This window comes from Neofelis nebulosa, chromosome 11 (assembly GCF_028018385.1).
Source record: "Neofelis nebulosa isolate mNeoNeb1 chromosome 11, mNeoNeb1.pri, whole genome shotgun sequence".
In the NCBI taxonomy this organism is placed as follows: Eukaryota; Metazoa; Chordata; class Mammalia; order Carnivora; family Felidae; genus Neofelis; species Neofelis nebulosa.
The window spans coordinates 48,199,231-48,226,848 of NC_080792.1; the positions used below are offsets into that span (position 1 = coordinate 48,199,231).

The 27,618-nt window shown below is 45.9% G+C and overlaps 1 protein-coding gene and 1 long non-coding RNA gene across 6 annotated transcripts in view; one reads left to right on the top strand and one right to left on the bottom strand.

Annotated features, from left to right (window-relative positions):
• Positions 1-27,618, bottom strand: part of LAMA3 (laminin subunit alpha 3) — a 276,218-nt gene that overhangs the window by 85,444 nt on the left and 163,156 nt on the right. For all 5 annotated transcript variants that reach the window (XM_058692496.1, XM_058692495.1, XM_058692498.1 and 2 more), the window contains exons 28-36: positions 26,154-26,280; positions 25,925-26,064; positions 24,266-24,381; positions 22,879-23,090; positions 21,244-21,448; positions 7,630-7,774; positions 6,788-6,928; positions 5,119-5,280; positions 2,534-2,632 (exon numbers count right to left, since the gene is read on the bottom strand). In XM_058692496.1, the coding sequence (XP_058548479.1) occupies positions 2,534-2,632; positions 5,119-5,280; positions 6,788-6,928; positions 7,630-7,774; positions 21,244-21,448; positions 22,879-23,090; positions 24,266-24,381; positions 25,925-26,064; positions 26,154-26,280 (1,347 nt within the window). The remainder of the gene's footprint in view (positions 1-2,533; positions 2,633-5,118; positions 5,281-6,787; positions 6,929-7,629; positions 7,775-21,243; positions 21,449-22,878; positions 23,091-24,265; positions 24,382-25,924; positions 26,065-26,153; positions 26,281-27,618) is intronic.
• On the top strand, positions 4,763-5,812 carry LOC131490272 (uncharacterized). Its single transcript, XR_009251014.1, has 3 exons — positions 4,763-4,917; positions 5,014-5,130; positions 5,257-5,812. It is a non-coding gene; the product is annotated as an uncharacterized LOC131490272 (long non-coding RNA).

Sequence of the window (27,618 nt, forward strand, 5' to 3'; positions counted from 1 at the left end):
TGAATGTTCGCAAACAGGAAACCAGGAAAATCCCCTTGACTGAAAGTGGCTATAAAGATGGAATTTATTTTATTTTATTTATTTATTTATTTATTTTTTTACAAAAAACCATGCTTTGCAGTCAATGCATGAGGTGACTTTCCATGACGGCTGACAGGTCCAGGCTGTAGTAACCAGAAAGTGCTTTGGTGGGTGAGTTAGTGAGGAGAGTGGGGTGGAGAGAAGGGCTATGTGCAGGCTGCATAGACAGGTTGCTGCAGAGCTGGCACGTGGGGGAGGAAGCCCCCATAGCCCACTCCCTGTGGGATCCAGCCCTGCTCACTCTCAGCCTCTGAACCTCCCTCCTCATAGCAGGGGCTCTTTGGGACTCCTGACAGGGCATAATGGGAAGGTCAAAACCCACCAACACCTCCACCCCAAACCCTCACACAAAACCCCAGCTTTTCTGTTACAAACCCAAACCCAAAAGGGTTCCATTCGCTAGTGCTGGCATTTGAGAAAGAAGACCATTATCTGCAATCACAATCACTGAAAAGCTTAATCTAAAAAACATGCCCCGTAGGCTTTTAATTATGGTGGTTTGGAACAAAGCAGCAGACTGAATGCTTCATGAGCCTAAATTATTTTCCATCTTGGGAGAGAAAATTAAGAAGAAATTTTGGTCCTCACTTTTCCGTGAATTCCAACTGCCTGTGTAATAAACTCTTTGGCAATAAAATATTGGTATATTAATGGTCCGAACTTAAGATATTCTGAAAAAATAGGAAACTGAAATACAGCACTGCCATGATGGCATTTTTATTATGGAGCTATTTTTTTCCTCTAAAACATCTTTGGGGGCCTGGGTGGCTCAGTTGGTTGAGCTTCTGACTTCGGCTCAGGTCATGATCTCGCGGTTGTGAGTTCAAGCCCTGCATCGGGCTCTGTGCTGACAGCATGGAGCCTGGAGCCTGCTTCGCATTCTGTGTGTGTGTCTCTCTCTCTGCCCCTCCCCCACTCAAGTTCTGTCTCTCTCTGTCTCAAAAATAAAATAAAGATTAAAAAAAAATTTTTAAGTCTTCAGGGCCTCATTTTCAACATGTTTTACAAAGGTTCTTTGAAGTTTTTGAAACGACAGTTCAATAAATTTGGGTGCCAGTAAAAACAAAACACAACCCAGCAGTGCCTAAACACAAAAATTGGCCAGAATGCAAGGCTCTCAGCTGTGACGAGATGTGTGAGACTCGCTCGTCCCTACTGTACAGGGAATGACACACAAAAACCTTCAGGAAGCTGGAATTGCACTGCATTAACCACAGCACATAAACCAGAAACGGCATCAAGTTCAGTCTCAGGCACCTCAGTTCTGTTCAAGACACTGGGCCCTGTACTTTAGGAGATTCAAAGCAGAATGTGACGTTGACCCTGCCCTCGAGGAATTTTCTAGGTTGCAGTTGTAGACTAAGTGGCTGGTACATACTGTATAGATGTCACTTCTCTTCTCAAGAAACCAAAATGGCGGGGCGCCTGGGTGGCGCAGTCGGTTAAGCGTCCGACTTCAGCCAGGTCACGATCTCGCGGTCCGGTCCGTGAGTTCGAGCCCCGCGTCAGGCTCTGGACTGACGGCTCAGAGCCTGGAGCCTGCTTCCGATTCTGTGTCTCCCTCTCTCTCTGCCCCTCCCCCGTTCATGCTCTGTCTCTCTCTGTCCCAAAAATAAATAAAAAACGTTGAAAAAAAAAATTAAAAAAAAAAAAAAAAAAAAGAAACCAAAATGGCTCCCTACCGTCTATATCAACTCAAATTCCTTATCGTAGCATTAAACATCCTCTTTCCCACCCTTCCAGGTTTGTTTTCTATGACTCGGGAATCACTCTTAATACAGCCAAGTTGGACAGGTCACCCCTTGCGCACTGCCCCTCTGCCTTGGTTTATCCTATTCTTTGCCCCTGGAAGGGCACTTCTCCTGTCATGCCAAGGCTTAAAGTTCTGGCCCCAAATTAACCCTTTCCATGAAACCTTCTGTGGGCCTCTCAACTAACATAAGCCCCCAGTTGGACCCCAGCTGCCCGAGAGTCTTGTTTGAACTTTACCTCAATGCTTATTGTTCAGTGGATTGTAGCTATTTGCATATGTCTTTCATCTCCCTTCTTAGATTACACTCTTGTTAAAGACAGGGTCACCTGTCCTTTAGGAGCCCAGCAATGTGGTCTTGTAAACTGGAAGGTCTCAAAAACATTTGTGAGACTGAATTGAAAGATAGAAACATACAGATAAGTTTACCATGAAGCAGTACCTTAAGAGAAGCAAGCGTGAGATACAGTTACATTCTTTGGGAGGGGAGACAAGAGAAACCACGGGGGCTGGGATGATCAGGGGAAGCAGGATCCTGAGGAGGGGCTACCTGCTCTCAACTTCCTTTGTAGTTGCTATAAAATATTGGAAATGACTTAATACAATTTTCTTATAGGCCACTGATCAAGATGTCCTAAAACTGGGTCAGCAACCAACTGCAACTGCCACTTCCAGCCACTTGGGTCATGTTGTGATACCTACAGTGAGCTGCACATCCGGCTTCTTTTCTAGAAGAACCATGTCGCCAGGTAGCCCAAAGGACTTGATTTGGTAGGTGAGGTAACCACCATAGGAAGAAACCTAAAATTGGAATTGTAGGATCAACAGCACAAGCATTAGAAGAGCCTATGACAATATTAACCCACATAACAAGCACAAAGGTCCATCTGGAAAGATACGATCAACCTGTTCATGGTCGTCTTGAGAGAGAAGAATTGAAGATAGTATTTGAACTTTCTACTTTGTACCATCTTAGATCACTTAAAATGTTGAGCACGACCATCACTGAGTTTTACAAGCAAGAATATGCTTCTGTTAAGAAGATGGGGTGCCTCGGTGGCTCTGTCAGTTAAGCGTCCCATTCTTGGTTTTGGCTCAGGTCATGATCTCACAGTTTGTGAGTTCGAGCCCCGCGTTATGGTCTGTGCTGACAGCCTGGAGTCTGCTTGGGATTCTGTCTCCCTCTCTCTCTCTGCCCCTCCCCTACTCACTGTCTAGCTCTCTGTCTCAAAAATAAACACTTTTTAAAAAGAACGAAAAATAATAGTCACACAGAAACAAGTAAGATCCTTCTATTCTAGATGACTACTAAACCAAAGTGCTCATTTAACCTATAGCTATCCTAAGAAATCTAGGCCACTGGTTTCTTGTTTACATGACAGAACTGGTTAATATCTATCAGCTACAAAATGAATCTCTAGAAACAAAATTTTTTAAAAACTTCCCCCAAGAGCAGATGGTGTGCATTTCCTAAGCGATCATACATTCCCCTGGGTACAGAAGCCATGTCTGACTGCTCCAGTAGGTATACAGATTTTTTTCTCAATGCCACCTAAGCAGCATGATCATGGTGGAGGCATGAAGTCACAATTTTGTGACAGCTACTTCACCTCTGCTCCTGACACTTCCCACCCTTAAGATGAAAACCAATCAAGAAAGGAGTAATTGAGAGATGAAAATAAGACGCACTGATCACCTCAGAGCGGGGAAGGACAAAATACCCTTCCTGGAAAACAGAAATAACCTGGAGCAGGGGAGGAGAGCACCATTACCGAGCCCTCAGTTCACTGACGTTCCCTAGAATCTGCAAACTGACAAAGTCACAGAGTTATGATCTTAGAGTCTGGAAGTATTCCAGGGTAACATCTTACATCATCCTATTGAGATTAAATATTGTCTTTCTGATGGGCTAAAGTGGTTTTTAAAATATGTCCATAAATTCTTTGATACTCTTGTCTTCAAGAGGTGGAGCTTAGTTCTCTTCCTTGAGTGTGGGCTGGACTTAGTGACTGGTTTCTAGCCAATAGAGTAGGGAGGAAGGGAGGATATGTTTTTGCTGCAATTAGGTTATAAAAGATTATGGTTTCTATTTTGAATTTCTCTCTGTCTCTCTCTCTCTCTTGCTCCACATCTCTATCTCTGTCTCGTTTTCTACCAATTACTTTAGGGGAAGCCAGGTGCCATGTCACAAGGACCCTGAGGCGGCCTATGGAGGCCTCATGTGATGAGGAACTGAGACTTCCACTCAGCAGCCAGCAAGGAACAGAGACCTGTGACAACCACATGAGTGAGCTTGGAAATGGAGCCTCCAGTTCTGATGACTCCAGTCCTGGCTGCCATCTTGACTACAACCTTATAAGAGACCCTGAGCCATCCACCCCTGAATTCCTGATCCACAGAAACTGGGCAAGATAATAACTGTTTGATGCTTTAAGCTGCAAAGTTTGGGGGTAATTGTTTGCATAGTAATAAGATACCCCATGCATGGGCTCACTGTGTGGAGGCCAAGAGGGGTATTAAGTGAGGGAGAAGAGGGGTCATATGAGAGAAGCAACATTCCCCAAACTCAAAGGTCAAAACCCAAAGTCCTTCAACTAGAAGACAGAATTAGAGCCTTTAGGCCAACAAGGCCCTAGTATGTAGTCATTCTAAGCGAATATGGTGCCACTTGAGCCGGGCTGTGTGGAATCTACACCTTCTGGAAAGCTCTACCTTCTGCTACCAAGTGCATGTGCTACCCGCCGCTGGTTCTACAGGAAGCCCACACTTCCGTTGTCAGAAATGAGTGTCATGGGCCCGGCAGCAAAGGAAGAGCAATTCGCTTATCAGCTCCCTGAAGAGCGTCTAGCTAACTGCATGTGACTCTGCTAATGACGGCTGAGGTGCCACCGGCTCTTGTGCTTCTTGTAATAACTCATGAGTCACTTGTCAGCTTTTGTTTTCCTGACAAGGAGCCTTTCTTCTGCTGTAAAACAAAGAATGCTTACCATTGGCTTTTAAAAGCACACGTGTCCCATTTGCAACAGATATTACCTAAATGGTTAAGCAAAAGTGGAGAAAAACGTGGTGCGTGGTTTCCTCCGCTGGTGAGCTAACACTTGTGGGGTACATGAGGCTCATAAGCCCCTCCCAGCAGAGGGGCCACGTCTTTTCTGCACTTGTAGTTCATCTAATTTCTTCAGTTTCAGTAGCCTGAACTTCCTGACGCTTCTTCCAGACAGTCAATGATGCTCACACTGATGAAGGAGGCCTGGCGAGGGCTCAGAAGGACAACAGGACGCCGTTACCTTGTCTCCCAGGTAGGAAAGAGGTGCGACCCAGGACGCACTGTGCACGGTTGAGGGCAGCTCCTGGAGGTCCGCGACCACACTGCTGCTGCCCGGGTTGAATGAGACGGGGATGTCTGCTCTGTCTGCTGTCTCCAGGCGCCAACCCATCATGTCCACAAACTGGAACACAAGAGCAACGACGGAAATGTACGCCTGCAGCTTCTCTGGTGACGGCTGGATTATGCAGAATAGAAGGACCAGGGGGTGGCCACCTTGCTTCAAAAGCTTCACTTTGATGCCTCCTCTTGAGCTTGCTCTTGGATTCCCATGACAGAACCCTCACCTGCCACTGCCTCCCTCTGACCCATCACAACTAAGAATGCTCAGACCGCGGGATCACAGTATGTGGAATTTATCTTTGCCCCAGCACACATCCTGGTTTTGACATTTAGTAGCTATTTGATAAATGTTCAAATCGCATATAAATAAGTGTGGGAATAATAACTAGGGCTGTGGGCACATTTTAATGGTGACCTCCTTAGAGAGCAAACATGAGATGGAACAGAGTGGCCTGCTATCGTTATTTTTCTCTAATGAATCCTTATGACCAAATATTTTTCTGATCATAAAGGAAGCCAAGAGTTAAAAGATGAGGGAGGGGAAAAAAAAGGAATTGACAAGACATTGGTTAGAAATAATGCTTCTGGGGGCGCCTGGGTGGCGCAGTCGGTTAAGCGTCCGACTTCAGCCAGGTCACGATCTTGCGGTCCGTGAGTTCGAGCCCCACATCAGGCTCTGGGCTGATGGCTCGGAGCCTGGAGCCTGTTTCCGATTCTGTGTCTCCCTCTCTCTCTGCCCCTCCCCCGTTCATGCTCTCTCTCTGTCCCAAAAATAAATAAAAAACGTTGAAAAAAAAAAAATTAAAAAAAAAAGAAATAATGCTTCTGGGTTCCCCTGGGGGTAGAAGACATCAGTGGATTTACAAATTAATTTTTCCCCTAGTTACAAGCCTACATTCCTTTTGGGAGGCAGGCAAGGAAGTATATAAAACAACTTTTCCTTGAATCCTTGTTAGACAGAAGACATTACTCATACAAAGAAGGCAAGCACGAAACTGCCAGTTCAAGGAATAACAAGGGCAGCAAAAGTTTTAGTTTCATGGAGTTAATTTAAAAACTGGCCAAAGATATGGTAAAAATAAGCGAGATGGAAAGTAAAACAGAAAGAAAAGAAGCAGAGAAAAAGAAGTGGGAGGGAAGAACAGCAAACTCCATTCATTTCATGAGTGTTTCTTGAACACCTATTATATTCCAGACCCTGCAACAAGCGCTGGGGGTGTATCAGGAGCTTATATGCTAGTGTTGGGGGAAGATACTTAAATTTTAGAACTAACTGGATAATATGTCAGGGAGGGATAAATTCTACAGAGGACATGAAGAAAGGTGAGGATACAGAGCGGGCAGGGTGAGCTATTCCGTAGGAGTGGTGAGGGAAGGCCCCTCTGAGCCCAAGATCCTTGAGCAGACCTGACCAACTGAGGGACTGAGCGTGAGGACATCCGTGGAAAGAACAGCGCAGGCCTAGGAATGGCGAGGGCGAACCTTAACATTTTAACAAAGTAACACATAAAATTTCCCCAAGCCCTAGGAGGTACTAAATAAAAACAAAACGCTAATTCCATACATACCTTAGCTCTTCTTTTATGTGTACTGTGACAATTGTTATTTATTCCAAAACAAAAGCAGCGGGTACAACCCTTGGGATTTGCTGGGTCCAAGTAGAAGGATCCTTCTCGACACACATTACATTCTGTACCCTCCACGTTCTCCTATTGAAATAAAACGCGAAACAAGATGATGGTTTCTTCTAAAGCTTCCCGGATTGCAATTAGCTACTTCCACGCATTAATGCCAACACGAAATGTTAGAACGCGGATGCTAACAAGACATGCAAAGTTATATAACTGCTAAGCTTTTATAACACATTAATTGTTTAAACTATTCTACCACGCTTAAGTGAAAGACAGAATTTTCTCAATTTCACAAGGTGCCCTTTGGCATCTTGAGGGTAGAGAACTAGCACCATAAGGATTCACAGTATGGGGAGGGGGGCTAGTTCATTCCACTAACTACCACCTCAAAACATATGCTGGGACTTAGGGTCTCTTAGCACCTGGCAGGATGTCCTGGAGCAGATTATTAACTTGAGGTCTATGGGTCAGGAATAAGCTTCTGGGGAAACTCTGAACCTCTTGAAATTATAGACTAAAGTTCGGTGCCAACTTCTCTGGAAAGGATCCAGATCAGTCTTCTGGTTCTTAAGGTCTACATCTTCTCCAAAGGACAGGAGGGGTCTTCCCTTGTAACTATTTCTATCAAATGAGATAATAACTATTAAATGCTACCTGCCTTGTGGAAATCCATTGCAAGTCAGTCCCACTTCCCACATATTTTTATGCATTGACCCGACACGAAGAACTTCCTCACTGGCCAGTGGCTGGCGCCCCTGGCATCACGTGTTCTGCCTCACCTTGCACAAGCAAGCTCCAGTTCCTGGGTTGCAGACCCCTGGCTCAGTCCCATCCCTGTTGCAATGACAGGGGACGCACTTGGGGAAGTGGTAAAACCCGGGAGCACACTGGTCACACTGCCGCCCTGTGACTCTGGGCTTGCACCTAGACCCAAAGCAAAGGAGCAAAAGTGTTCATCGTCCTGGCCACACACTTCTGAAATCCACCTGCACAGCAGCAGAGCAGTTCCTGCACGAACCCAGCTAAACACACAGTGTCTGCCCGTGGGGGCTCACTGCCCAAGGCAGAATGGAAAGCAGCAGAGAAAAGGCACTTCCACAAAGCAGTCAGGAGGACCATCCTGGATGTCACCCCTGGGTCTGGCTCATGCTGGACTCTGGGGGTGCAAGGACAGACACAGCCCCCAAGCCTGTGTGGCAGGGCAGAAATGTGGACAACATGCACATGGGGTCTCAGCAGGGGTTGGGGGAGCAGCTCTGACTCAGGGTCCCGGAGGGAGGTGATGTGTGAGCTGAACCTAAAAGGGCAAATGTCGTGGGGTAGGAGTGGAGGCAGGTGTTCCAGACAGAAAGAACAGAGAAGAACAGCCTGGTGTGTGCAGGGAGCACACGTATGAGTGGAGAAAGTTGACCCGTGAGCTGAAGAGGGAGGCAGGAGGCGGTTCACGGGGACAGAAGTGCTGGCTTCTGTGACGCTGTCCGGTGGAGTGCAGTGGCTGAGCCCTGTGCACCAAAGGCAGTCTGGCTGGAGCACTGATCCCAGCTCTGACACCCAGCAAATACAATATCTTAATAATTTTCTAAGGCCCCATTTTCTCATCTGTGAAAGAGGAAACGCTAGCTGCTGCCTCCCAGGACCCCTGTGGAGATAGATGAGGCACCACGGCAAGCTCTTGGACAAGGAATCGCCATCTAGAAAAGTTTTAAGGAGGAAAGAGCGTGGTTGGATGTGTGTGTGGATGGAGTCAAGATGACCAATTCTGCAGCAGGCTGCGGAGTCAAGAGGGAGAAGGGGCTCAACTAGGGCAAAGGCATTTGGGATGGAGAGAAGAGATGGGTTCCAAGCTATTTTGGGGTGAGGCTGCTGGGGCCTGTAATGTTCTGAATGAGGGGAGAGTAGGCGGGAAGGCAAGGAAGACCCCCAGTCATCCAGACTGGGCTCCCGAGTGGATGCTGGAGTGGGCAGCGGCCCCTGTGCCTGGGCTCCGAAGAAGGCTCTGTGGGGAGCGGGGTGCCATCCACACGTCTGTGCACTTGAGGCAAAGAATGGAGGGGGAGGCACAGAAGAAGACGGAGTGAGAAGAGCAGTGAGCTGCCAGCAGAACTGAGAAGCCCGGCACCCCGCGGGGTGAAGAGAGGGAGAGGGAGTGGGTGCCAGCTCCATCACTGAGCTCCATGGCTGATGTCTGGTGGGATCCACACGCTGATCTTTTCTTTGTGGGTCTAAAGAAAGTACTAGAAAATGTGCTTCATATCATAACATTGGGAGTATAATCTGACACGAAGTATTTTACCACTAAGGTGCTACCAAAACCTATTAAAATATCTTACCCCAGGGACCATCCTGAAAAAGAGAAATCTAACTTTCTGTCCCACAAAGTTTGCCTTTGGCAAATACCTGCTTATAATCAAGTACAGAATGTTGTGTGTGATGAACACAAACTCGGGACCACGCAGCCCAGACTTGAATCCCAACCTGGCTACTTACTGGATATAGAACCTTGAGCAAAGTAACCTTTTTACAGCTGAGTGTACTTATCTGTAAACACAGAGATCACAATATCTACTTCGTAGGATTATTGTGAGAATAAAATAAAACAATATATGGAAAAGCCTTAGAACAGTACTGTGCACACACGTAAGAATTTGCTCCCATTATTCTTGCTATGGCATTGGCTAAGGGGAGCAAATGGGAGTCCCTACGTTATCCCACTTAGCACACCTAAAAAGACAAATTCATTTTACCTGCAAGGGCTGCTGGCAGGTCAGATGTCACTGCGGTTCTTCCCAGCCCCATCCCCCTGGTCTTTCTCCCTACCTTATACCTGCAGAAATTCTTTCCATAAGTTAGCAAATATTCCAAATCACACCTATAGCAATGTAGGTAGAAAGTGTCAACACTCTGCTTCAAGTCCTCACTCCAGTGTGGTGGACAGAAACTGCAGGAGTCAGAGACTCCTCTTCAAAGCTGGGTAAGTTATGGGCCACTCACAGACTTCCTTCCTTCTTTTCTTGTTTCTTCCTTCCTTCCTTCCTCCCTTCCTTCCCTTTCTTTCTCTCTTCCTTCCTCCCTCACTTCTTCTTTCCTTTTCCTTTTTTTCTTCCTTTCATTCTTTCATTCCCTCTCTCTCCCTTCCTTCCTTCCTTCCTTCCTCCCTCCCTTTCTTTTTTCCCTTTCTTTCATTCTCTCTCTCTCTTTCCAACACACAAGTTTGCATTCACTATAAGAGGGCTCCTAGGCCCTGATTGATAACACCTGCTCTCTTCTTGTGACTCAGACTAAATGCAATCAGACACTCCAGCAAAAAAAAAAAAAAAAAAAAAAAGACTGGTCCCAGATGACTCCTTATTTCTGGGGGGGAGCAGTGATGTGGGGCACAAGATTCTGGTGGTCTGGAGATGGGAAAGAAGACAGTATAGACACCTCCCCCCCTACTAAACTCCTCAGAAAGAGGCAACTTTGATCACAAGAGGAGCTTGGAGATGGCCTGACTTAGGCTGGGCAGGCTCTGCTCCTCTCACCTGGCCAGGAGGAAAAGGATGCTGTGCGAAGACAGTGCTATTGTTACAAACTGCCAACTGGGCACCTTGTCGAACCAAAGTCCATGCTTCTTTTAGCATAGGTGCAGGGCTTCTGGCTTACAGGTGCCTTGATTGAATGCTGGTGCCAAACAAGCCTCTCACACGCTGAACGCCACTGGTGGACAAGGCTGAGGGTGGCCCCTGGAGCAAATGACCTGGACCTGGGCCTTGAAGACAAGGACAGGCAGACAGGAGCCTATTTTTTATATTTTCCCTTGAGTGGGAACAAAAGGTCCTGGAGTGTTTTACAGGGAGGGCAGCTGTGGAAGCTGCCTGTTGAGACAAAGAGAAATGGAAGCAAAATCATTCCTTGCCTAATTATTTCAGAATGCTGTGAGATGATGTGCGGCAAGGAGAGGTGGGCTGAGGGCTTGTGGCCCATCAGTGAGGTAAGGTACAGCTCTGGGCCTCACTCCGCACCCAAGCAGCAGCTGAACGCATAAGAATGGACGAGAAAAAGCAAAAAGCTAAGCAGAGTGAGAAGAGCAGGGACCTGTGAGCTGACACTGAGGACCCCAGGTGGGACCGACAGGGAAGGGTTAACCAAAACGTGGAGAATATAATATCAGAATTCTTGAGCACTGAACATATGAATCATTTGCAGAAACAAGCAGCCAAATGACTTTTTGGTGGTGCCATGACAACAGGGAATAAAAAGGAAACTTCCTCTTGAAAGTCTGGCTGAACATCTCTTAAAAACTACCTCAAGTCAGCCTGACCTTGACATATTTCTCCAGAGAGATGCTCTGCTACCCAAGGAGCTGCCCTCCCTGCAAAGGCAAGAAATTTCCAGTGGAGGCTGCCTGGAGGTGCAGACTGGCGGCGCTGGGAGTGCGGGTCAAGTGAATTCATCTCCAAGGCAATGGGCTTGTAGCCAGACCTTATTATATAACATCTGCGTGTGTGTGGGTGCTTGCTGTGTTGCACAAACAGCTAGAAAATCAGGTGTTAGAGTGAACTCTACCCTTTACTCATTAAATACAGTGGGTCTCTTAATATCACACTCACACCAACCCCAGTCGTAATCTAGAATCCAAAGTCTACCTTATTCAGTCATCAATTCATTCAATAATCACTGAGTGCTTTCTATACACATATTCCTGTGTTAGGGGATGCAGAAGGGAGGGGATAAAGTAGAGTAAGTGGGTCTTGACCTTGGCACATTTTCACTGAGAACACAGGACACAGAGATGCAGAAAGTGAGGTAATCATGTGAGAAATGGGATGGGTAAGCATCTCATTTAGGCAATGAGATGATGAGGATATCTCTGTGGACTCATAGAAGGCTTCATGCCTTCTTTGAGTTTGTGCTTTTTTTCATAAAGATGTTTATTTTTGAGAGGAAGAGAGAGAGAGCGGGGAGGGGTAGAGGGAGAGGGAAAGAGAATCCCAAGCAGGCTCCGCACGGGCCAGCACAGACCCTGACACAGGGCTCAGTCTCACAAACCGTGAGATCATGACCTGAGCTGAAATCGAGAGCTGGACGCATAATCGACTGAGCCCCTGTGTGTCCCAAGTTTGTGCTTTTATTTTTTTTATTTTTTTTATTTTTTAAATTTTTTTTTTTTTTAACGTTCATTTATTTTTGAGAGAGAGACAGAGCATGAATGGGGGAGGGGCAGAGAGAGAGGGAGACACAGAATCGGAAGCAGGCTCCAGCCTCTGAGCCATCAGCCCAGAGCCCGACGCGGGGCTCGAACTCACAGACCGCGAGATCGTGACCTGAGCTGAAGTCGGACGCTTAACCGACTGCGCCACCCAGGCGCCCCTCAAGTTTGTGCTTTTAACAAATAACGCTTGCGTAACAGAAGACGGGGAAGGAGAACGGATACCTGGAAAACTGAACATATATAAAGTGTTTAGAGGAAGTAAGAAAACCAAGTCGGAGAAGAAAACTGAAAAAAGGCTTATGTTAGGGTAGGTGGGGGCCATATTACCACGAAAGCCAGTCTTCATCCTATCAGGTTGTTAAAAAAGGTTCTTGTGCAGTGATGTGATGAAAGTGGCACCTGGCAGTTCCATGTGTCCCCAAGGCAGCCTGCACACAACATGGCCCTCACCATGCCACACTAGTGGTTAGTACAGGTTCCCCTGTCAGACCATGACCTCTTATTAGTAGGCACGTGTACCTTCTGCATGAGGCACTGCACCCAAACTGGAGACAGTGGTAGATAGAGTTTGAGCAATAAAACATGCTGATATCTGACAAAATAGAATTTAAGGCAAAAAAAAAAAAATCACAGTAATTGAGAAAAATGTTTCATCTGAGTTAAAAATACCAAGAAGATAAAATCATAAACAAACATGCATTTATCCACATTACCTCAAGTTTTGTAGACTAGATTAATAGTTCTATGTATTAGTGACAAAATTATGGGGAAAATAGATTTTTAAATCCCAGGATAATTGTGTACTTAGCATATTCCTTTTCAGTTAAGCCTCCCCGCCCCGCCAAAAAAGGAATGAATGAATGAATGAGTGATTCAGTAAACCAGGAAAAGGAAGGTCAATGAGGAGACCACCATTATCATTTAAATATGAGGGGGTAAAAGAACTTAACCAAAGTGGCAGCAGAGAGCCGTGGAAAGAAAAGGGATAATACATATCTTGCCAGAAGTTGACAACTGATTGACTATAGGGAAAAGGAGTTGATTTTAAGATGATACTGGGATTTCAGGCTTTGGGGACAGGAAGAGACCACTACCAGTAAGTAGGATTAAAAAAAAATTTCAAAGGCAGAAATGGTTTGAAAGGCAGGACAATGGCAGGGGTTTCAGATATGGAATCAGAGTTGGAAGAGTTTGGGAGTTGTAAGGGCCCTAAAAGATCATCTAATCTAACACTTCATCATACATGTGAGGGGACAGGTGCTCTAAGAGTTTAGGGGACTTGTCTGAGGTCCCCTAAATTAAGCAATAAAAGAACCCAGGTTGAACTGATGTACAATGAAGGTAGGATAAGCTAGCCATCAAGGGTCAGGACTGAAGCTCTGGATCTGGAATCATCCAGGAAGGGGTGGCAGAAGCCAGGAGAGTGGGTGGGTTTTCAGGAGGACAAAGTATAGAGGGAAGAAGGCAGACAGCCAAGTACTTGGCAAACAATAATAATAGCTAATACTTACTGGGGCTAGTGTGCATTGGGTAGTGTTCTAAGGGTTTCTGCACAGCATAGTTAATCTTCTAAAGAACTTCACGAGGTAGGTGCCTCTAGCATCTCTATTTTATAGACGAGGAAATTAGGCAGAGAGAGAAGAGACGGACTCAGATCACCCAAATGGTGAGTGCCAGGGCACATGCAACCTTGTGCAAACTCACACCACGCATCCTCTCAGGCTGGGGAACAGGATAGTGAACCAGTGACACAGCCACAGATCATTCAGAGGGTATGGAGGAAGACACTGGTGTTACAGAAGATGTAGGAAGACAGAAAATGTAGGTAAAAACTCTGAGCTCCATCCCCATGGTAGGAGACTCATCCGCCCTGCTCGCCACCGTGTCCCAGTGTCCCCCCAAGCTTCCTGGAATTTACCATTCCTATGAACTGACAAAGTGCATCAAAGGAATTGCTTCTCCGAGTTGGCAGGGCCGATGGGACTCTGCCTAGCTAGAAGCACTTCTGTTCCAAGAATGCCAAGTCTGTGACCTTTTCTGGTATTTTACTTCTCCATCTAACACAAACATCTCGTAAATCTGTGAGGCTTCGCCTAGATAGAGATCCCTCCCCCGCCAGAAAGGTATTCCTTTTGCTCCTGCTCTTCTGAAAAGGCGAATTTGTACAGGTGGCTTCACTGAACATCCAGGTGGACTGCCATCTCCTTTAACTGATCTCAAGGTAGCCTGAAAGGGGTCGGCATCATGCTAGTTCTTTAAAGCAGTGATTTGCAGCTTCTTGTATCTTTTAGTGATTGATAGAATCTTCTGAGGACATTCTAGCTTCTCTGTTCACAGAATCTGATGACATAATCTTCCATTATTAAAAGCAATGCAAAGGTTTTTTTTCATGGTCTTATATCAGATTGAATTAGCATTGCTACTAAAAACAAAATCTTTTTTTTTAATTTTTTTTTTTCAATGTTTTTTATTTATTTTTGGGACAGAGAGAGACAGAGCATGAACGGGGGAGGGGCAGAGAGAGAGGGAGACACAGAATCGGAAACAGGCTCCAGGCTCTGGGCCATCAGCCCAGAGCCTGACGCGGGGCTCGAACTCACGGACCGCGAGATCGTGACCTGGCTGAAGTCGGACGCTTAACCGACTGCGCCACCCAGGCGCCCCCTAAAAACAAAATCTTAATCAACAGAAGCATCTTTAAGAACTCAGTGTAGGGTCGGCCAAAAGAATGGATTTTTTGGCATTTATACAACATAATTTTAAAATATTTTCTGTGTTACAATCAGAGATTGAAGAGGAATTAGAACAGGATTTTACATTTAGGTAGAAAGGTAGTGATAATTTTACCAAACTTTTAATGGATTAGGAAACAGACCCAGCGAGGCAGAGTAACTTGCTCAGTCTTCTAGTCAGCTAATGACAAAGGTGAGTCGAGGGCTCAGTTTTACAGTTCCAACTTAATTTATTCTCAGTTGTCTCTAAAATTACACCAGTTTTTTTAAAAAAAAATTTATTTATTTATTTATTTATTTATTTATTTATTTATTTATTTTTGCAAGAGAAAAAGAGTGTGAGTGGGGGAGGGACAGACAGAAAGAGGGAGAGAGAGAATCTCAAGCAGGTTCCTTGCTGATAGCACAGAGCCCGATGTGGGGCTCAATCTCATGAACCAGATCATGACCTGAGCCAAAAATCAAGAGTCAGGTCCTTAACCAACTGAGCCACCCAGCCACCCCTAAACAGTTTTAATTAAGTAGAGATTGAGTATTGTGGATTCCTACAATTATTCTTATAACTTATTTTAAAGTAGATTAATATTTGTAAGTTTCATTTTATTTTAGTATGATAAACTTGAACACCTACAAACAGTGAAATAAAATTTGAAAATTCCAATGTTTAAGTTTTTTTTTTTTTTTAATTTTTTTTTTTTTCAACGTTTTTTATTTATTTTTGGGACAGAGAGAGACAGAGCATGAACGGGGGAGGGGCAGAGAGAGAGGGAGACACAGAATCAGAAACAGGCTCCAGGCTCCGAGCCGAGCCATCAGCCCAGAGCCTGACGCGGGGCTCGAACTCACGGACCGCGAGATCGTGACCTGGCTGAAGTCGGACGCTTAACCGACTGCGCCACCCAGGCGCCCCCAATGTTTAAGTTTTGTGATCTGTGATAATTTGTACAACTCCAAGACAGTCTGTTGTATCACTGAGAAAGGTTTTTTACTTTTTGTTGCAAGTTCCAGACATCTTCGATCATTTCCTTCACATGAACTTTAGGTTCCTCTAAACACATTCTTCATTTCCATCAGGAAATTTTGTTTGGGGGTGAGGAGAAGATCATTCTTTTCTCTAATGTTTTCTTTTTAGAAAAAAAAAAATTTAATGTTTATTTATTTTTGAGAGACAGACACACAGAGTGTGAGCAGGGGAGGGGCAGAGAGAGGAGGAGACACAGAATCTGAAGCAGGCTCTAGGCTCTGAGCTCTCAGCACAGAGCCCAATGCGGGGCTCAAACTCATGAACCATGAGATCATGACCTGAGCTAAAGTTGGACACTTAACTGACTGAGCCACCCAAGCGCCCCTCTATTATTTTCTAAAAAAATAATGCTTTGGTAGCCAAATTATGGAAAGAGCCTAAATGTCCATCAACTGATGAATGGATAAAGAAGTTGAGGTTTACATATACAATGGAATACTACTTGGCAATGAGAACGAATGAAATATGGTCTTTTGTAGCAACATGGATGGAACTGGAGAGTGTTATGCTAAGTGAAATTAGTCATACAGAGAAAGACAGATACCATATGTTTTCACTCTTATGTGGATCCTGAGAAACTTAACAGAAGACCATAGGGGAGGGGAAGGGGGAAAAAAAGTTACAGAGAGGGAAGGAGGCAAACCATAAGAGACTCTTAAAAACTGAGAATAAACTGAGGGTTGATGGGGGGTGGGAGGGAGAGGAAAGTGGGTGATGGGCACTGAGGAGGGCTCCTGTTGGGATGAGCACTGGGTGTTGTATGGAAACCAACTTGACAATAAATTGCATATTAAAAAAAATAATCCTTTGGGTAATCCAGAGCTTTTTCAGCATAAACAGTGGAATTACCATGAGCAATTTGTGCAATTTATAGTCATAATAAACTGAAAGTATTTCTTGCATTATCTGTCAAGGGCCCTTTCATGACAAATGTACTTTGATTATGGAGAGATATGTCATCCCATCAGGTTATTACAGTCTCTTTGGTAAGGTCAAGAGAACCAATTTCACCTCTTGGTTTAGGTGTGATACAGGCCAATGAGATCCCATTCCTGTTGATGTTTCCTTGGGCTTGGGCAGAACTACACAGTATGCCTTTGTCCTGAGTTAGGAATTTTTCAATCTACTGAATTGTCATTGGCTAGTGAAACTTTGTAAACACCCCTTATAATTTCTACCTAAAATATTATGGTAAATCTATTTATCTATCACAGATGGTGCCTCAATGCATTTTTCCAACTTTTAATGTATTCTTGATTTCCATTTTCTGTGGCAGCAGGATTGAGAAACCATGTGTGAGGTTCTGTTTGCAGCAATTTATTCTGTTGACCAGTTACCCCCTTTTAGAATTCTCCCTTTTTCAGACAGAGAATTCCTCTCTGCCTCCTGCCTGAAAACTGCTTCTCCATCTCCTTGGTTCCTTTGCCTCCAACAATGAAACAAAGGTACCCCCTGCAGAACCCACACCTGGTGCTTCCTCCTGGGTGGCCACGCCTACTCCTTGGGGTCCTCAGTTACTCTAACCAATCCCAAACTTCCATCTCAGGCCCAGACTCTTTTTTTTAATTAATTAATTCATTTATTTTGAGAGAGAGAGAGAGAGATCGAGCACAAGCAGGGGAGGGGCAGAGAGAGAGGGAGGCACAGAATCTGAAGCAGGTTCCAGGCTCTGAGCTGTCAGCACAGAGCCTGATGCGGGACTCAAACTCATGAACTGTGAGATCATGACCTGAGCTGAAGTCGGACGCTTAATCGACTGAGCCACCCAGGTGCCCCCCAGCCCCAAACTTTTTACTTGTATGTTCAGCTTTCGAAAAAAAAGCCAAAGTAGTCATTATGGAAAAACAGGACTCTGTTGGTCTGCCACACACTTATTTTGTGGCTTAGTAAGTTTTGTTTTAATTTAACTATAATGTTTTCAGTATTTAGGACTTTAAAAGTTTCTTCACACAGCTGTGATTGAGACCACTACAGAATCCTGGGCTCCATCCTCGGCCAGCACTCTCCCTCCCTGATAACCATTCTGCACACCCTTGTTTATCTTCCTCTCCTGCTCTTCCCTGAGTTTCGCATCCTCTAGGTCATGCATTGCTTATCCTGTTCAGACAAAACCTTGTTCTCTCGGCTTTTTTTTATCTCCAGATTCCTGCTATGCCTCTTGAGTGAGCAGAGGATTTTTTTTTAACGTTTATTTAGAGAGACAGAGACAGACAGAGCATGAGCAGGGGAGGGGCAGAGAGAGAGGGAGACACAGAGTCCGAAGCAGGCTCCAGACTCCAAGCTGTCAGCACAGAGCCCGACACAGGGCTCGAACCCACTAATTGTGAGATCATGACCTGAGCCGAAGTTGGACGTTTGATTGAATTCAGCCACCCAGGTGTTCCAAGTGAGCAGAGGATTTTACTGCTAAGACCTCCCCTTTTGTTCATCCTGCTTATTTGTCAGATACTCTTCATGCTGAAGGATTCACACAAACCAATTCCACAAAAAGACACTGAATTATTTCCTTTGATTTGTCCTTCAAATATATTAAAATGAAAATAACTATTCCTAATTCAATCTGTTTGCCTTTTTTATAACACCCTGGATTTCCTTTTCTGAAGCCAGTCCTAATTCTATGGTTTCCTTTGGTCTGGTGGATGTTCTAGGAGATATCTGAGGATATTTGTGTGTGTTTTAGACAGTGTTTCAGCAGCAACAGACTGGCTTGGATAACTGTCTTTCAACTGTTGTTCTAATTCTTCCATGACCACTTATCATACCAAGATGGAAGACCTTGTTGGTGTTGCTGTCTTGGTTTCATGGAGAGAAATATTCCATCTTCCCTATCCTTGTGGATGTTTCCATTGAGAGCCACACATTTTATTTACAAATACTCTGGAGCTCTGGTGTTAAATGTTTATGACTGGCTGTCAGTTTGCTGTCTATAAGAGGGTTTTGTATTTCAAGAAAGGGAGACTGGCAGCTACGGAACATAAAAAGGGAGACGCCAGTGGTAAGGGAGTAGTAGAAAATAACAGTGCAACAATTGCTATTTGAGGGAAGAAGGCCTTTGGGAGAGGTAGAAAAGAACAAGATGAAAAGTGTAGTGGGGCTGTTAGCCTCCAGAGGGAAAATGACACCCATCAATGAAAGAATAGAAGAAAAAAAGCCAGCTATATGAAATAAAGAGGTCAGGAGAGGAGATGTGGAAAGGAATACCAAATAGCCCAGCTGAAATGAGGTAGTGATGGCCATGTGAGAGCCAATCTACATGATTCTGGCATTTGTCCAGCTACTTTTTTGGACCAAGGGTTGAAAGAGGGGGAATGGAGGCAATTTTCCCTGGAGAAGCAAATCTAGGTCAATAACGAAGTCATAGGATCATACACCTCTTTTACTTCTCTCTCTCCTTTATATAAAGTTCATTGGGTCGTGATCGGCGCTGAGAGGTCCTTTTAGCTTCCTGCTTCTCCACCTTCTCCAGCCACAAGCCTATAAGCATCTCCTGGGCACAGTGTGTCTTCTGTTCTTTAGCATTCCTGCATTCCTACAGGTGCTGGTGGAAGTCTGTGATTCCACCCTAAGTGCCATTGTCTTCTTACGTCAGTAATTAACTGGAAATAAGTCAGACGTTTTCACAGGCCCATGGGTGCATTTGACACCCAATGTAGCATCTTCGGTAATGAACTAAGTGCCTGACTTCCTTCCAGAGAACAGCTTAAGCACTGGAGGGAACAGAACCTAATGTAATGTTAACTAATGGTGGTGAGAAAACACTGAATATCACCTCCAAATTCTTTGTGCAAATCACACTCAGTTTAGGCTCCTGGTTTGAGAAGAATGAGCAACTGAGCTGACTCAAGGGGGACTCACACCTGTGGTTTTAAAGACTCAGAATGTTTCATGACTCAGGCTGTCACTCAGCTTCCTTTCCTGTAGCACAAAGGAGCTGTTAGGCACCCGGGCAACAATTAAAGGTGTGGTCAAGGGTCCTTCCTTAGGCTGCTACAGACAGTTGAATTTTCTCCCCCAAAAAGATGCGTTCAAGTTCTAATCGCCAGGACCTGAGAAGTTTGGAACTAGGGTATTTGCAGACATAGCCAGGTTAAGATGAGGTCATGCGGGAGTAAGGTGGCCCTAATGCAATTTGACTGTGTCCTTATAAGAGACACATACACAGAGGAGAATGTGAAGAGCAAAACACAGAAAATGTGAAGAGCAGAGACTGGAGTCATGCATCTATAAGCCAAGCAACTCCAAGACCTGCTGGCAACACTAGAAGGTAAGAGAAAGGCCTGGAACAGATTCCCTCCCAGAGACTTCAGAAAGGGCATGACACTGTCAACACCTTGATTTTGGGCTCTTAGCCTGATGATAAGAAAATAACTGTCTATTGTTGTAAGTCATCCCATTTGTGACAATTTGTTACAGCAGCTACAGGAAACTAACACAGCCGCTCTTGAACTACAGTCACGGATGCCTGCCACCAGCAGCAACCGTGCCCCCGCCGCTGTCTGGCCTGTCACACCCAGATCACAGGCACGGACTCCAAACCATCCATTCCCCATCATGGGTGGGAGTATAGGGCGGGTGACGCCCCTTACGCTTGCTTGCTCCTGCACACTGCCATGCAGGCCTGGAATGTGGTGGCTCTGCTTCAGTCTTCCTGCCACATAACCTCCTGCTCCACTCTTTCTAGCTTGTGCTCCTAGGAGACTGGATCTAGCCTTCATCCCTTGTGGCCATTCACCAGTCCTGCTGAGATCAGGTTGACGACATGCAATCAGGTGACATTGGCCTCCAGTTTCCAATGAGAGCTCAACCTGCTGAGCAGAACCTCTTAGCAACGCAGTGTCTGCGGGAGCTGACGTCGGCCACTGTTTCTTATCAGTCGCTGGACCTCTCGGTTAGTCCCCACGCAGCCCCACTCTCAGGTCAGGCTCTCTAGAGTATACCTACCTATTTTGCCTGTCTACCCCCAACCAAGGCCCACTGTGGAGGCCCCAGCCCCGCTTCGAGCTTGCCTGTCTGAAACAGGGTGGCAGGCCTGGGGGCTTTGGGCCTTGTCATGCATGCACTGTCCTCAACAAACCTGCCCGCTTACCCTAGAATGAAGATTTGGAGCCCAAACCTAAATACAAATGGCTAGTGCTCACCACAAGGTGACACAGTGGAAGAAATGATAACTTAATTATGCATACATATGGGACACACTGAGAACAACGCTGGAGTGAATGGGTAAGGCTGTATGACCTCAGGCGACTGGCCATCCACCTCCCCAGGCTCCCCAGGTCCGAGGGGACCGCTACTCCACACGCCACAGCCCATTCGGTGGGGAGCTCCACCCTGAGGTGAACACAGTGCAGTCCTTGGAGCTGTGAGACACGGGAAGTAATGGTGACCGGAGCGTGCGGATGACATCTTCCTATAACAGGCCCTAACAGGCGAATCCACCTGAGCTCACCTGCACTGCCCATGGTCCCTGTCACACTCCGGGGTGGCCGCCCCAATGGCGCCCCTCCTGGAACAGTTGCAGCCTTCGCAGCCAGCCAGGGGGTGGAAGCTGAAGGAATGCGGGTCACACACCTCACACTGGGGCCTGACCGTGTGGGGAAGGCAGAGGCACTTCCCCGTCGTCTCCTCACAAAGGCGCCGGCCACAGTTGCATGCTGGCCAGGGAATAAAGAGACATGATGTAAGGGTTAGACACGGCCTGGCCACCAGCAGGACTTCACCAACTACTGGGATTTCCAGAAGCTTCTAAGGGTCTGGGAGAAATGTCTCACTTTTTCTTCACTATGGCCATTATTGAGCATGGTAGATCTGAAAGGTATCTTTCTTGGAGCCAAGACCAACCATACCACCTGCTCATGGCAGACACAGTGTGAGGCACAGCTGGACCCACTGGCACCGAGACAGGTACTCAAAGGAACCCACCTAGCTGCAGTTACAAGCCATTCTAATGAGACACCTCTCATTCATCAGAGGGTCCTGTTCCTCACAGGCTCCCTGAAGTGCCTCCACATCACCCTAGTGCACTGAGCTCAAGGTCAGGGCATGATACAGCAGCAGGACCCCCATTAGGCATCGGCTGATCTCCAGGAGAGGACTCTGTGTGCACCACACCAGGACCTCTCACTGCACATGGCCTATGCTGACCCAGCATCTCAGGCCACAAGATGGTTCTTAGATAAAATTCCCTGGGCTTCCCCTTCAGACAGTACTATGCTCCTGTGACTCTGGCCCTCCCCTCCTATTTCTTTTTTTTTTTTTTTAAGTTTTATTTAGTTATTTTTAGAGAGAGAGAGAGCACACACATGCATGCATGAGTTAGGGAGGGGCAGAGAGAAAAGGAAAGAGAATCCCAAGCAGGCTCCATGCTGTCAACACAGAGCCCAATGTGGGGCTTGAACTTGTGAACCGTGTGATCATGACCTGAGCCAAAGCCAAGAGTCAGATGCTTAATCAACTGAGCTAACCAGGTGCCCCACCTCCTCCTATTTCAGTTGAACTCTGGTTAGGCTGCAAAAATTGAAGGGGCTTCCGATAGGAAGAGGGATTGAGCCTCCCAATATTTCCATGCTTAAGGCTCTTTACACTCACCTGCTTTGCCAAGTGCATGGGACCCATAACATGGGAAAAACAAATGTTTCTCTTCTAGAACCTACCTACTCAGAATGTGGTCCATGGACCATTGGCATGGGCATCATCTGAGTCCTTAAAAGACATGCAGACTCTCAGCCCCCAACCCAGGCCTCCTGAATAAGAATCTGCATTTTCACAAGATCTCCAGGTGACAGGTGAGTCTCCAGGACAGTGAAATTCAAGAAGGCCTGCCCTAGGGGCACTTGGGTGGCTCAGTCAGTTAAGTGTCTCACTCTTGATACTGGCTCAGGTCATGATCTCACAGCTGTGAGACTGAGCCCTGTGTTGGGCTTCATGCTAGGCATGGAGGCTGCTGGGGATCCTCTCTCTTCCTTTCCCTCTATCCCTCCCTCGTTCTCTTTCTCTCTCTCAAAAAAAAAGGCCTGCCCGCCCTAGCTGACCATCACCCACCTGGGGCCAGAGACAACCTTGGATGACCCAAACATGCACTTACGCTTGCAGCGTGGGAATCCATAGTAGCCCACTCGACAGCGGGTACACCGTCGCCCAATGACATTGGGTTGGCACTGGCACTGCCCGCCCTCTGGGCTGCAGTGACGGCCAATGGCCCCAGTAGGGTGGCACTCACAGGGCAGTGCGCCCTTGTGGTAAAGGGCCACCAGGGATCTGGCAGAGTTCTTACAGAATCCAGAGGCTGTCTGGGGGCTGTGAAGACAAAATAACTCACGGTATTATCGCGGGAGGCATGCCCAGTAAGAGTCCCAACCTCTCCTTCCCTCTTGCTCCACCAAAGGGTGTTTTAGGGACAGGGCTTTGGAGTCTGGGAAGAAATGAGAGACTATCCCACCCCTGGATTCACAGCCAGTGACAGCCACCCTTCCTTGTGCCCATCCACTCCAGAGCACATCACAGGACTGGCTTGTGGGAACTTTTGATAGCTGAAATAAAAGGGTGAAAATTCACCTACAGGATGGATTCCATGGTATGTGAATTATATCTCAATAAAGTGGTTACCAAAAAAGTTATACCTATATGTGTCTATACCAATAACAATAACAATGAAGAGGAAGACAAGGCAAAGTACCTATATTTATTGAATGCTGTGTGTTAGAAGTTTTGCCTACGTCTCAACCTCACAACCACCCAAGTTAGGCCTAAGCCTCATTTCATAGATAAGGCAGCTGAGGCTTCTAGAAGTTAAGCAACATGCCCAAGGCCACAGAGCTACAGAGTGACCAAGGAGGCATTCAAACCCATAGCTATTTGACTTCAGGGCCTTTACTCTTAATATTTTCTGTACAGGAGACATTTGCCTACCAGGGCAACCTGGAGCTCCTGGGTCCCTCAGGAAGCCTCCCAGGGGGCAGGGAGTGTATGCAGAAGTGAAGAGTGGGAACCGATACTCGGGAATATCCTAGGCTCTTAGCATTCAGGGACACAGGGTGAGGGGACAGGGAAGTCAACCTCTCTGTGACACTCCTCATTCAATCAGATGGCAAACGAGAGGGAGAATCGGGGCTGACGTGTTCTCCCACTAGAAAGTACCCCTTCTGGTTGTCTTTTAGGAATCTGAGTTGGACAACAGGAAGCAGCAAAGAGGCCAAGAAACTCCTAAGCAGCCCATGAATCCCAGCTTGGAGGGTGAACCTCTGGTAAGATCGATGTTGAGGATGGTAACCTTGCCCAGACGTGCAGGACAAGGTCTGGTGTGGGATGGTGTATGCAGAGGAAAAGCACCTCCCGCCCCAGACCCAGGACTCACTGCCACCTCCTTGGGCACCAGGAAGAAGAAGACAGACCCAAAGGCCAGCCCCACCCTGGGCCTTGCTCCCAGTGGGAATGTGGGAGAACCTTCTGAATCTCCACAAAGTTATACTTACTCAATATAAAAACTGTTTCCTCCACAATTGGTGATAAACTCAAATGATTTGTCCACTGATTTTTTGTGAAGTATTTGGTAGTCGTAATTCTCCGCAGGCACCACCAGAACACGGACCTAAAGGAAACCTGTCAGCGTGTCTTTGGATTTCCAACAGCAGGGCACACCTATAGCTATTCATTATATTTTCTCTTCACTAAGATCCATGTTCTTAACTGTTAAGCCCAAGACCAACTGAAACAGGATTTACGAAAAAAAAAGAATCACAAGAACTACTTCAAGCCAGTGTTAAAGGCTCAACTCACGTCCCTATGTAGGGAACAGCATGGGCCGGGGCCGGTCCCTCAGAGCGCCTGCTCAGAGAAGCGGGAGCCTGAGTGCTATGTGGGGATAGGAGATCTAAGGGGTGAGCAGAAGCCTGTTAGCACTGCCAGGGCCCCATGTGATCTATGCCTGGGATGGCTCTGGATCTCCAAAGGTTGCAATTTGTATTTTTAAAGGTGAACAAACCAAAATGGCAGGATCAATGGGGGAAACTCGGACCGTGGCTTGCCCTGAAGTTTACATCATGTCAGACACTTTAGCATGAATAACTGCAGCCCTAGGCTTTAAAAGTACTGCTCGGCTCTCTTACTCTTACTACAGATCACACTATTCCAGTTATAAATGCTATAGGAAATTTCAAATGTCTTTGTCAACTATTTACCACCTTACAGCTTACAGAGAGCTCACTGCCCTCATGTTAGTCAATCAATAAGCATTTGCCAAGCACCATGTGCCAGGTGGTGTTCTAGGCACAGGAGATATAAAATGCATAAAGCCAGGTCCCTGTCCCTAGGAAGATGGCATCCTCAGAGAGAGAAGGAAGCATGAGGAAGAAACTAGAGGGTCACACAGCAGGGCCTGGACAATGTTACCTGGCTCTCTGGAAGGCTTTACAGGCATTGAGTGACCATGATCCCATCAACCAAGGTAAGGAACAGGGTAGGGGATACCTGGGGTTGTGCAAGTAACAGGCTTAAGTCTGAGGGACTCCTAAGGTCTCTGGCTATGCAGATATGCAGTAGATGGTCCCAAACTGGGCCTGGAGCTCAGAAAATATCAGAGATGAATTCAGAGATGTGGTGTCATTCCCCCCCAGAAGAGAGAATGGAATCAATGGGTACAGATGATAGCATCCACAGAGAAAGGACAGAACAAGAGGGCTTCGCTTCGAACCCAAGGGAATGCCACCATACGGGGACAAAGGGAAAAAGAAGTCACTGAAGGAACACTAGAGTAATTGAGAACAAAATGAGAGAAACAGCTATGGCAGCCCAAAAAAGAAAGCTTCAAGAACAAAGGAGTATTACATGCTTCAGAAAGAGACCAGTCAGGTGAGGAGTGAGGAGGGGCTGATGTAGAGTGAGATTCTTGTTCACCAGAGTTTCTTGCGGGGACTTTTCTCTTCCTGTTCCCTTACGTATTGTTCTAATTTCCTTTGACATTAATTGTCGCTGTTTTTTGTGTGTTTTTTTTTTTTTTTTGGTAAAAGGTAGCCGTAAAATTTAAACATTTTTCTATAAATATGACTTCAATTCCCTGGAGGAGATGTCATCACGAGCCAAACAGGCACACAGAATGGCTGACCAAGGCAAACTGAGGGACAAGAAGAACATACCAACACTAAGGACTTTCCTTCTGGAACCTCCACAGTCACAGCTATCTCTGGCTCTGAGATGTCAAACTCAACCTGATCTTCAGCAATCACTTGGTCCCTGCAGCCAAGTGTGTGGGGGCAAAAAGAGGCACGGAAGACACCTGGGGGCAGAGCAAGAGAGGAGTTCCTGTCACAGTAAGGCATGGACGAGCCGGGCAATCAGCCATGGTGCCTGCTCCCTGAAGCTCACCTGCCCACTGCTGCCCTCCGTCCACAAACACCTGTGTGGGAAATGTTGGGTGCGCTGACTGATAAAAATGGATGACAATGACATATCTGCCCAGGTGTGGTACAAGTCCTCTCAGGGTCATTTGGTTCTAAGTGGAAACAAAGAAAAAAAAACTCTTCAAGTTGCAGAACTATGAATATTTAGAGGTTAAAAACCAAAACAACCTAGGTATTTACCCAAGTGAGGTGAAAACCTAGGATCACACAAAACGTTCACTCGAATGTTTACAGCAGCACTATTTGTAATCAGAAAGACTGGAAATAAACCAAATGACCCACAACTCAGAATGGATAAACCAGTGGTGGTACAGCCATAAATGGTACTGGATGGAGTGTAATTTGGTACAAGGACTTTTGAAAATTGTCTGGCAGCTTTTACCAAAGTCAAACATATCACTGAACAACTTCACTCTTAGGTACATAAGTGCACAATGTTTGCCAAGAGGCTGTGCACAAATGTTTCCTGCATTCAAGAACCACTTGTAATAACCCTGTAACGAAGAGTCAGACTCCATTTTGGATGTCTGATCCCTGACAGGTGTCAAGCCCCATCACTCATTTTTAATATTTTGTCCCACACCTGCACAAGCTCGTAAGAAAGCCCAGGTGCACATCCCTTGGCACGGGCAAGAAGTTCAAGGCATACTAATTCTAGCCCATGGGAAGGGAGCCCTCACCTTGGATTCTTCCACCTTCCCGACACCCCAGCCCAACCACAGTGAACACCAGAGTCATGCCTCAACTTTTGCTCAAGCTTGAGTGTGAGCCCTGCTCTCCCCAGAAAACCTCACTATGTGAGTAATGAGTCTTTTCAAACCCTCAAAAAAACCCCAAAAACCAAAACAAAAAACACACACACAAGAAAAACAGCAATAATAAAAGATTATCTTCATCTTTCAGATGAGAAACATGACTTGAAGAAGTCAGGTAATTTGATAAACGTCATACTCTAATTGAAGAGCAAAGCCAGGCCTAGAAATCCTTTGTCATGATTTCAATTCATTTCCCCCTATGATTCTAGGTGGCCTTTCCCTTACGGGATCTTATTAAATTTTATCTCCAAATCCTGTTATTTTTCTAACTTGATGCAATGTGAAATGACATGAGCCATCTTTAGGATTAAAAGGATATAATATCAGGACAAATGGTAAGTCCTACAATTTCATAATTTACAGTGAAAAAATATAGTCCCTTACTATATTTCATCTTCATGCTACAGGTTATTAATCAATAAATGTTGATTGAGAATTTCCTGCCCGAAAGGCATTTTGCTGGTATAGTTGGGGATGCAAACTATTTAAAAAAAAAAAATCTGTTAGCCAGAGTAGCTTTTGAAAGTGCTTGCATTCCAACTTGGGAAGACAAGTGATAAACTCAACAATAGTAAATACCACTAGCCCATGAAAATATGAAGTGTCACAAAATGG